Raw genomic sequence first — 9,883 nt, 5'->3', positions numbered from 1 at the left:
ATCGCTCAAGCAAAATAATACAACATATATAAGTTGGACCTGCTTTTATATATATTCAATAAATTTTTTCAAGCTAATCGTTCGAAGGAATAAAAGTTCAAAAATTATAGACATTCCTGTGATGAAAAGAATTTATTTGTAAAAAGCCTTACACATACCTTCTTTATGTACAACAACTACCTACATCGGTGTAACTAAGCACAAGATACTTTTCGCCAAATATTTCAAAATTTGTAGCAACTGTTTACTATGATTGTTGTAATCCCAGCATGTGCTACTTATACACAAAATTAAGATTATTTAAGATAAGTTGAAGGTTCTCATACAAATCCCCTTCCAGTGGCTGTATGGCAAAATATATCAAAAAGCAATATTTACGTCAGCCAAAATAAAGTTGCAATGAGCAATAAAAGGAGGAAAATAGGTTCATCGTTGCTTACAAGTTAATGCAACAATATGATAAAAAATTAAATTAGGAGGTATATATCCAAATAAAATTTCAATAACCTCTATTTTACAACAGTTCATACAGTTTTACCCAGCTGTTTTTCATTATAATTGAATATAGTTTTCATATGAAATCCAATAATAAAGTTCACAAATCATTAGCGGCTATTTTCAAAAAATGGTAATGCATTGAGTCTCAAACATTCTTATACATTTTAGTCATCAAAAACTAGCAAATGGGAAATAAGGTTTGGAGCATAGTAGCCAGTGGAAGTTGCTTAATTCCACGAACTGATAATTCACATATCCACAATTCAAAACAGTTCAATAATTAAAAATAAGATGTTTTTCGTAAATATTAAAATGTTATATTAACATAATTATGTAAACTTAGGTATCCATAGCGTATCTTCGGGTCCACTCTTTAGCATTTCGAATAGCTTCAGATTCGTTTACTTTCCATAATTCAGCAACATCATTTGCAAGAGGATCATCAGGATTCGGAGCACTAAGCAAAGCCTGAATGGATAACAATACTGTACGAATTTGAAGAGCAGGACTCCACTTATCTTTAAGTATATCTAAACAGATTCTGCCAAGACGATCTATGTTTGGATGATATATTTTGGTTATAAATCTTACTTTGGGTGCTGACATAGGATAATCCTCAGGTAAAAAGAGTTCAAGTTTAAAAAGTCCTCCTTCAAATGGAGAATCCTCGGGCCCAGTTACAATAACATGAAAATATCGGGCATTACTTTCGTCAGGGATTGCACTAATTCCCGGTACGGGCTCTTGCATCAATCGCTGTGTTTCTTTTATAATTCTTCGTGGTAGTGCTGCCATTTTTGCATTTATCAATGGACACTATCTCCTAATATTTGGTTTATTGATTCCAGGTTTCCAGTGTTCGATATTTATACGATGAATTTATTGAACAAACTATTGGATTAAATATTTATCAGACGAAAGTTTTACTCGGCAATTTCTTCACTACCGGAATAATTCTAGACAAAATCATAATTTATCGGACATCGTCTCCTGCTGACTGTCCTGTTCAATCAGTTATGCGCATGCGTTGAATCTAAGGGCAAATGAACGCATCTTGGCTCAAAAAATAAAAATTATTTCAAATTGATACTTTTCTATATTATTAATTTTTGACTCGGTTAAATGAAATACTGAGGTACTTTTCAATATTTATTGATGTAAATAATTACTCCAATTCATTTCTAATTAAAATATTCGATGAGGGATATTAATTCTTTTCAAAAATTAATTTTAGATCGGACCTGTAAAAAAAATATATATAGTTTCCTTAAAATTGAATTATTAGTTCGGCTTATCAGATATTCTATAAAGTTATCAAAAATATTCGTCTGGGAATGTAAAGATATTTTTCAGTCTATTTTACTGATTTTTGGAGAAAAATGATGGCAACGTTGGCAGTCTGAAAAAGTATATGTCAAACGAATGTCAAAACAATATCAAATTACCTGTTTGTTGTCAAAAATGCAGGCTTAAAGTTCTGTTTCCATTGCCTCTTCTTCAATTCCTGCTGTAAAATATATATTCATTTTGAGAAATCCGAGAAGATACTTCATTGAACAACAATAAAATATGGCAGGACCACCACATCATTATATGACAAATCTAAATAATGCCCAGCCTAATCCCTTGAGAAACCCATTTGTTCAAAGCCCTATGCAAAATCAAATGAACCCTGGCATGCCTATGCAAATGGCAAATACTATGGGTGCTCAAATGACCCAAGGAATGATGTCTCCAATGTCTTCTTCTCTTGGTAATCAAATGAATCCTGGAATGACTGGAGGTAATCAAATGTTAGGTCAACTGAATCAACAATATAATATGAATGCTGGAAATCAAATGGCACAACCCCCAAATAATCTACAAATGGGGAACGGAGGAATGGGTAAGATTCTCTTTCAATCTTCTCAAATTAGTTGTTCTATCAGCTGGTGCCCATGACAGGAATACTTTTTCAGAATTTCCCAACATGCATGCTGTCCAACAGCCCCAACAACCAACACTACAACAAAATCCAGGAGTAGCTGCTACACCTCCTGTAGCACAACAACAACAACAACAATCGAAAGAGTTCAATACTGCTTCCCTGTGTCGCATTGGGCAAGAAACGGTGCAGGATATAGTTAGTAGAACACAGGAAGTTTTCCAGACTTTAAAAGCTATGCAGGTATGTGAAAGTTGGATGTTATCTCTAAAAAATGGGAATAATGGGAAAAAAAGTTAACGAATTGAAGTGATAAAAAATGAACTTCAGAATGTATGTAATTATCCAACCAAACAGATAATTAAAAGGTTATTTCTTAAATCCGAAAAGAGTAATAATTTATTAATTTTTTTATATTATAGGTAGTAGAATATAAAGTCAATGTATTTAGCTTGAGGAAGCATTACTATTGAAACAATATCTACTCAGAATATGAAAAATTATTCCAAATCTTTGGATTCATCATTTCAGATAGAATGGAAAAGTATTAAAACAATAAAAAATGTGGAGTAAACCGTTATTTGTGATTTGATAAGTATTTGTTTACTAACTTTTTGAGGAGTTTCCTAGAAACCATGGCAACCTGTAAAATAAGAAGTTTTACTAATAAGTAAAAAAAATATTGCGACCTACTTCAAGATTTTATTGAGAAATTTTTTTGAATAAACTCATAAATATTGCTTTATTCACAAAATACGTAATTAGATGTCTTAGAGCCTTCATGTTTTTATTAATATATGTTCAATGCTCATGTTTGTCATTCAAAAATTTAGATATGAATTATTCTCTTTGAGAAAAGGAGCTTGGTAACATAAAAAAAATCATGAAATTTTCACAAATTCAAAACCACAAGAATCCTCACCTTCCATGGCTGTTGGCCAAGTCATCATATTTTCGATGGGATATTCGTCTCTTTCAGGAATGCAAAAGAGTCTCCATATCGAAAGACAAAGATGTATTATTGCTGCCATCATAATAAGTCCAAAAAACACTAAAACGACAAAGCTGATATCCATTTTCAGCCAAGTAAATAATATAATTTCTCTTTAAAAAATATTAGGGCGATCAACTGAAAAAAAGGCGATTGAATTAGGTTTGCTATTGGGGAATAGCGATATAATGCTGCAGATCGATCTGTTAAAAAAAAATTGGAAAAACCAATCACTATGAGCCTGAATGTGACTTACAAGATTCTATCAGACACTTGTGCCTAAATGAATAATCAAAATAATTTATATTAAAAAAAAAATTAATTTCTTCAGTTCCAAAATTAGATTCGCGATTGACAAGTCTTCACTAGAATATTCACGTCCTGCTTACCTTCTTTTACTGAAGAATGTGCTATAACTGACCAGTTCTGTCCATAAAACTAAAATTCTATAAATAAAACAATGAACTAAAGCCATTAAAATCAAAGTGTGACATTCTTGCTTGATTTCCAGGTGCCAATATGAGATTGAAATAATTCCAATGAATTATGTGCTGTTTTTCTTCCAAAGTATTTCACATTTCAATCAGTAGATATAAATTTAAAGGTCTAAACTACATCCTTCAATAAATTTTGTAATTTTCACACACTGTCACATTTCTGGATTGTTTTGTTATAAATAGGTAGTTTTTAACACTTTCTTTAGTACTTAATGCAAATATAACCCCTGTTGGTTTTCAATAATATACTTCATCTTTCAGCCACCAAATGGTATCCCATCTTCAACGAATACAAGCAATGAGAAGAAACAAAAAGTACAAGAACAACTACGTACAATACGTGTCCTGTTCAAACGTCTTCGTCTGATATTTGAAAGGTGCAACGAGAACTGTCAGATACAGGGAATGGAATATACCCATATTGAGAGTTTGATCCCATTCAAGGATGAAATGGATCCCAAACATGACGAGAAGAAAAACACTGAAGCATATAGACTGGCATGTCTTGAAAGTAAAGAAGTGATGGAGCAAGTCGTCTTGAAAAATAAGCAGCTGAAAGAAGTTATAGATCAGTTACGTAGAATTATATGGGAAATTAACACCATGCTGACAATGAGAAGGTCATAAGTTGATTTTTTGTTGTTGGATGGTGTTGTGTTTCCTATTTAGTATTGAATTTATTTATGAGAATTGTTGAAATATTTTTGAGATGAAAATATATCTTTTATGGTATAGAGGATTCCTAAGTTATAGTAGAATAAGTGTGGTGTAAATTTGTGATATCAATAGAGTAGTAAGAATTATTGATGTCTTCTGATACTGTCTAATTTGTTGTAACTAATTTTTCTCTTTCTTCTTATCTTGTTTCTTTTCTCATTCTTGTTATACATTGATAACGATGATTTTGTAATGTTTCAAATAATAAAAACAAGCATTTATATTTTTTTATCTACTGAGATAAAACTCAGGATTTTTTTTCTGCATTAAGTTTTAAAAAATTTTGCTCTATTTCATTATTAATCTTATTCTCCAGATATGTAATCAGAAGCTTGAACTAAATCACTATTTCCTGTTCTATGTGTATTATCAACCTTTGAATTATTCTGGGTAATACAAAATGAATCTTTTATTTTATTTGATATTTCCTCATGATAATATCTCTCTGAAAGACTATAAATAAAAAAATTATTTACTGGAAGTAATTTTTATTCAATCTAACATCCATTGAAATAAAGGTATAATCATGTAGAATTACAGATGAACTAACATTTACTGAGATATTGGGCCTTATTCCTCGTAAGTGCCATATATAGTCAATATGATGCAAAAAACCTTATTTCGATAGTTCATATGTACAGCCTCTTCTCCACAATAATATTTTTGAAAATAAGTATTTTGCTATCAATTTCAGGGTCGTTTACCATAAAACAAGGACAAGATAGAGTACCAATAATATAAGAATATAGGTTCTGGACCTTTAAACTCTCAAATCAATTGAAATAAAGAATTTTGCTATCTATCACAAAGAATACGTCAAATCACATAATAAATAACATTAAAGGTTTTGAACCTACGAACTCTCAGTGAAATGTTCATTTCCACATGATTCACAAACAACGTTTACACTGGATTTGTCGCAGATAATGCAATTGGTTACGAGATTTTCAACCACTGCTAGTATTTCAGGGTCATACAATTCCATCTCATCTTTTGTACTCCATCCTATTTCTTTCTGTACTTCACTGATTATACCATCTATTTCTTCAGGAGTTATCAGTTCTTTCAAATCTTTATTATCGGTTAATATTTCTTTCAAATCATCCATAGAGCATATTTTTGGCTTTGCTGCAGAATCAGAGGAATTTGAAAAGCGTCTTGCATCAATAGCTCTGTTACGGACTTCTTGAAGTGTGTTCAGAAATCTCTAAAAAGTGATCTGATCAATTTTGAATTTACCGCTTCTTATTGTCCAATGTTTTAAATACCTCTTTGATTTTATGCCTCAGTTGGGTTGTAGATGTTCCTTGGTGCATTTCCTTGTACTTACTTTGCATGTTTTTAGTTTTATTCATCATAATTGTTTATTTACTTCAATCTACTCTGTTAATTTGCTACTTATACTCTTTTTGGATTTTGAATTTGACACCTAACCCCAAAATTACTATTTTATATTATAGAGAGAAAATGATTAACAATTTTATTTCTGTGGTTACTGAATTATAGGGTGCGTTCGTAAATTTTGTATTCAAAGGGCTCTGCTTATAAAAATTGAAATTCGTATAAGCAGCAACTAATCCCTGTATTTCATGTAAATACTAAGGTGCTGTCTCCATATAATGAAGGTTGCTCAGCAAATCTTTTACGATCCTTCGCAATCCGAAACAAGGAGTAGGAACTCGACTTAAATCACGTATTTCATAAAAATATAGCGAAAAATAGCGAAATTCTGTTATAAATGGCAATTTAGTTATTATTTGGGACGAAATATCTCTTTCGTTATTTAATGTTGGACAGTCAAAATATGAGTTAAGACCTTTTTTCAGATCCACCCAGTTTGATTGCACATTTTCATTTCCAATTTTTTTTCAAACATTTGTGAACTCCACCCTAATATTCTAATTCTCGAAAGTGCTGAAATGTTTCAATATCAGTGCACCCAGTGTATGAATCAATAAGAATCTATTTGAGTAATTAAAGCCACTCCTAAATATCCAAAGCGACAGAAAATGAGGGTTTTCCAAGGGTTCAACCTGGAAGAGTTCAATTCGTAGTAAACCGTATCATGGGAAATAAAATAGTTACATTTAGTGAACAACAGTTACACAATTATCAGGTAAAATATAAAAGAAAAGTATGAATGAATCATTGAACATTTTTTGTAGGATTGTACCTTCTTCAATGAGAAAGAAATTTTGAGGTAAGTCTATCTGGAATATTATGCAACACACATTTCAGTAATTGTTGCATTTCGTTTATCCTGGATAAAATTATTTTTTACGATTAAATTGCAGTGATCGTAAAGTATTGAGTTATTCAATAATGAATTTGAAAATACAAAAAAAAATAGGGTTCTAATTGAAACTTAGTTCTATAATGTTTATATTTTTTGTTTGTGTTTCAGGGTTTTTGAAAAATTCCGAAATATCCGACCTGATTTGGTTCCCAAAAAAATGAAACAATATGATACAGTCAATATAAGAATATCTGTAGAAGATATAGTTCATAAACTTCCAGAATTGCAAGTTAGTAGAAATATTTTTCTATTCACTGCAATCCCAGAATAACTGTTTGATTTTGCTATTTTGACACTTTGGTTTCGATACAAAAAGAGTTTAATTTTTTATTGTTTGGGATCTTCATTTTCTCAAACTAGTTTTTTTTTTCAATTTAGAGTTAAGCCAAAGGCACTAGATCAAAATACTCCAGCTTCACTGTCTTTTTTTTATGATTCCCGTTTGATTTCGTTAAAATCCTGAGTTCATTGGATAAAAAAATCTTGTGCTTTTACGTATGATAAAAATTCATTCCTATTTCATTCTATTTATTACTTGTTGAGGTTTATTTAATTATTCCAGGAAAATCCCTTCAACAGACGAATATGTGAAGTGTTTTCCAGAGATGGAAATGGAAATTTGTCCTTTGAAGATTTTTTGGAACTGCTTTCAGTTTTTTGTGAACATGCACCTAGGGATATAAAAGTGTATTATGCTTTCAGAATATATGGTGAGTAAAAACCAATCTGGCCGGCTGCCGTTTACACAATAACTCTCGAACGGAATGTGCTAGAGTCCTAATGTTCAGGGTTGGATCCAGGGGCAAAATCTGTCCAGTGGTTCCGGAGTTAAATCAATTTGAAATTCTGTTTTCTTAATAATTCATGAAAATTTTATTAGATCGAACTCAAATTTAGAAATCAGTTGCAAAAAAGTGGAAAGAATGATAATGAAAAAATCTCCAAATTAGTAGAATTCTGTTTGTAAGATTTTGTGTGTACATACAGTATAGAGAGTTTTATCTTTTAGATTTTGATGGTGATAACCATATTGGACCAGAAGATATCAATGAAGCTTTGAACTTGTTAACACGCCAAGAACTTTTTGCAGAAGAGAGACAACAGATTGCCGAAAAAGTAATGGAAGAAGCTGATGTTGATGGTGATGGCAAATTATCTTTTATGGAATTTGAACATGTTGTTACCAGGGCGCCAGAATTTTTGTCAACTTTCCATATCCGAATTTGAATGTAGAGCTTAATCAATTTATAGTGTCCTAAATGATAATAAAACATGTTTTATTGTACAGATTCTAATCGTATTACTTTTTGTTGTTTCAGTGTTTCCAAAAACGAGAAATACTTGAATACAAGTTCAGATTGAATAAGACGAGAAATCAGCATTTTGTTCACAATCTGGTCACTGTTAACAATATTTATATTCATGCTGCGTGTTACATTTCACGACTGAAATGTTCCTATTGCACATAACAATTAGATTGATGAATGCGAAAATTCTGAATTCTACTGTAATATAAGGATACCGCGATGTTTTTTTTTTTTTTGGAACACAAACTTCGTTATCTCTTTTAGGTAGCTTCAAGAGGTCAATGGTTCTTTGAGTTGATAAGTCTTGGAGAAATACGTTTGTTTCAATTTGAGTTCTCGGTTATTGCGCGCTTGGGCTATCATTATTCCCAATTGTCTGCAAGGGCGTAGAAATGGGGGAGGGTACTAGGGGTAATAAACTGAACTGAGTTATTCGCATCGGAAAATTGTCTGTGCTGTGTTTTACAATTCAATGTGTTTCATTCAAATTGCAATTTATTTTGAAGCAATATGGTTGATACACGTTACAAGATGCAATGATGAAAACTTTCATTCTTATATCGGATATTTATTTATTATTGATTTTAACGGTTTACCTTTTGCAGTTTAAAGGTGCGAATGGCACATGTAGATACATAAAATGAATAATACCAAAGAATACCCTCTATAATCCTAAAAATTGAGCCAGGTGCCAGGTTTGTAATGAATAGCGTTATCAGAGGAAACATATATGCGCTATTGAACACCAACCATAAAACAAGGCAAGTTAATAATATAATCAATCTATACTTGTCGATTTAATAATCGAAACAATACCAGTAACAAAGCAGCCTCGAAATCTTTTAAAACAATAACAAGCTATCAAAGAAAAGCAATACATAAAACTTAAGTTTTTACAGTTACAATGATTGCTTTGACGAATATTAGATTCCGAAATCTCGTAGAACTCGTACTGTATATTGATATGAAACAAATCAATACTATGTTGTTTTCTTTAGAATGTATACAGGGCGAAAGATTTTGAGTTAACTTCGATAATAATATGTCATTTCTGTAATTATGCCATTTTTTTTCATCATGTTCGTTATTTTGGAAATGTTGTAGTTGATGTTTTCAAGACAATCACAAGACCACAAAGGCTGGAGATTTATGACTTCTATAAACATAGAAAGCAATGGTAGACTAAGGAACTGGATATTATTTCATTAGAATCAGGTTAATGTATTAAAAATCGATATAAACCACAAACTTTCTGAATTTTTTTTTGTTCCTTGAACGGGAAACAGAGACGGAAAAATCGAAAATACCATCGTTTGACCTTATAATCTCAAAGTGGATGAAATTTGAATTTCTGGTATATTAATTACAAGACCATTTTTGGGAACAGCGTTCGAAAATATCGTACTGGCGAGGAGACTCGACTAGATAGTCCAGTGTTCGATCAAGGTCGCCCGGTTGGCACAAGCCCCAGGCCATCTTGGTTGGCTCCGACAGCCCACATTCCTGCTTAGTCGATTGCCTGTACCTGTCTCTATCTACACGAAGAAATGGCCATTCACCTGTGCCACGATTTTATAATATAGATCCCTTCGAGAAGAACGAGTATTCTTCACTATCTCGCCATTTTCTAAGTCTGCCTTCGTGTTTTCTCGA

At 31.8% G+C, this 9,883-nt stretch overlaps 4 protein-coding genes across 4 annotated transcripts; 2 read left to right on the top strand and 2 right to left on the bottom strand.

Annotated features, from left to right (window-relative positions):
• Nucleotides 1-117: 117 nt before the first annotated feature.
• On the bottom strand, nucleotides 118-1,519 carry LOC123686696 (ubiquitin-conjugating enzyme E2 N). The gene has a single exon (XM_045626927.1). The coding sequence runs from the start codon at nucleotides 1,291-1,293 to the stop codon at nucleotides 838-840; it is 456 nt and encodes a 151-aa protein (XP_045482883.1). The 5' UTR covers nucleotides 1,294-1,519; the 3' UTR covers nucleotides 118-837.
• Nucleotides 1,520-1,622: 103 nt separating this feature from the next.
• On the top strand, nucleotides 1,623-4,858 carry LOC123685969 (mediator of RNA polymerase II transcription subunit 30). Its single transcript, XM_045625868.1, has 3 exons — nucleotides 1,623-2,383; nucleotides 2,457-2,665; nucleotides 4,172-4,858. The coding sequence occupies exons 1-3, from the start codon at nucleotides 2,068-2,070 to the stop codon at nucleotides 4,535-4,537; spliced, it is 891 nt and encodes a 296-aa protein (XP_045481824.1). The 5' UTR covers nucleotides 1,623-2,067; the 3' UTR covers nucleotides 4,538-4,858.
• Nucleotides 4,859-5,098: 240 nt separating this feature from the next.
• Nucleotides 5,099-6,090, bottom strand: LOC123685970. Its single transcript, XM_045625869.1, has 2 exons — nucleotides 5,896-6,090; nucleotides 5,099-5,834 (listed from the first exon to the last, which is right to left on the bottom strand). The coding sequence occupies exons 1-2, from the start codon at nucleotides 5,983-5,985 to the stop codon at nucleotides 5,481-5,483; spliced, it is 444 nt and encodes a 147-aa protein (XP_045481825.1). The 5' UTR covers nucleotides 5,986-6,090; the 3' UTR covers nucleotides 5,099-5,480.
• Nucleotides 6,091-6,375: 285 nt separating this feature from the next.
• LOC123685963 (calcium and integrin-binding family member 2) lies at nucleotides 6,376-8,212 on the top strand. Its single transcript, XM_045625866.1, has 5 exons — nucleotides 6,376-6,743; nucleotides 6,793-6,827; nucleotides 7,032-7,152; nucleotides 7,486-7,633; nucleotides 7,933-8,212. Exons 1-5 carry the CDS (start codon nucleotides 6,693-6,695, stop codon nucleotides 8,148-8,150), a joined length of 573 nt encoding a protein of 190 aa, XP_045481822.1. The 5' UTR covers nucleotides 6,376-6,692; the 3' UTR covers nucleotides 8,151-8,212.
• The last annotated feature ends 1,671 nt before the right edge of the window (nucleotides 8,213-9,883 follow it).

This window comes from Harmonia axyridis, chromosome X (genome assembly GCF_914767665.1).
Source record: "Harmonia axyridis chromosome X, icHarAxyr1.1, whole genome shotgun sequence".
Classification (NCBI taxonomy): Eukaryota; Metazoa; Arthropoda; class Insecta; order Coleoptera; family Coccinellidae; genus Harmonia; species Harmonia axyridis.
The sequence above is the reverse complement of the archived record's forward strand: the minus strand, read 5'-3'. Positions and strand labels throughout refer to the sequence as shown.

Coding starts and splice junctions, on each gene's coding strand:
- LOC123686696 (XM_045626927.1), bottom strand. CDS start 1,293: ATGGCAGCACTACCACGAAGAATTATAAAAGAAACACAGCGATTGATG.
- LOC123685969 (XM_045625868.1), top strand. CDS start 2,068: ATGGCAGGACCACCACATCATTATATGACAAATCTAAATAATGCCCAG. Junction 2,384..2,456: donor AATGGGGAACGGAGGAATGG/GTAAGATTCTCT, acceptor ATACTTTTTCAG/AATTTCCCAACATGCATGCT. Junction 2,666..4,171: donor AGACTTTAAAAGCTATGCAG/GTATGTGAAAGT, acceptor TTCATCTTTCAG/CCACCAAATGGTATCCCATC.
- LOC123685970 (XM_045625869.1), bottom strand. CDS start 5,985: ATGATGAATAAAACTAAAAACATGCAAAGTAAGTACAAGGAAATGCAC. Junction 5,835..5,895: donor TGAGGCATAAAATCAAAGAG/GTATTTAAAACA, acceptor ATCACTTTTTAG/AGATTTCTGAACACACTTCA.
- LOC123685963 (XM_045625866.1), top strand. CDS start 6,693: ATGGGAAATAAAATAGTTACATTTAGTGAACAACAGTTACACAATTAT. Junction 6,828..7,031: donor AATGAGAAAGAAATTTTGAG/GTAAGTCTATCT, acceptor TTTGTGTTTCAG/GGTTTTTGAAAAATTCCGAA. Junction 7,634..7,932: donor TTATGCTTTCAGAATATATG/GTGAGTAAAAAC, acceptor TTTATCTTTTAG/ATTTTGATGGTGATAACCAT.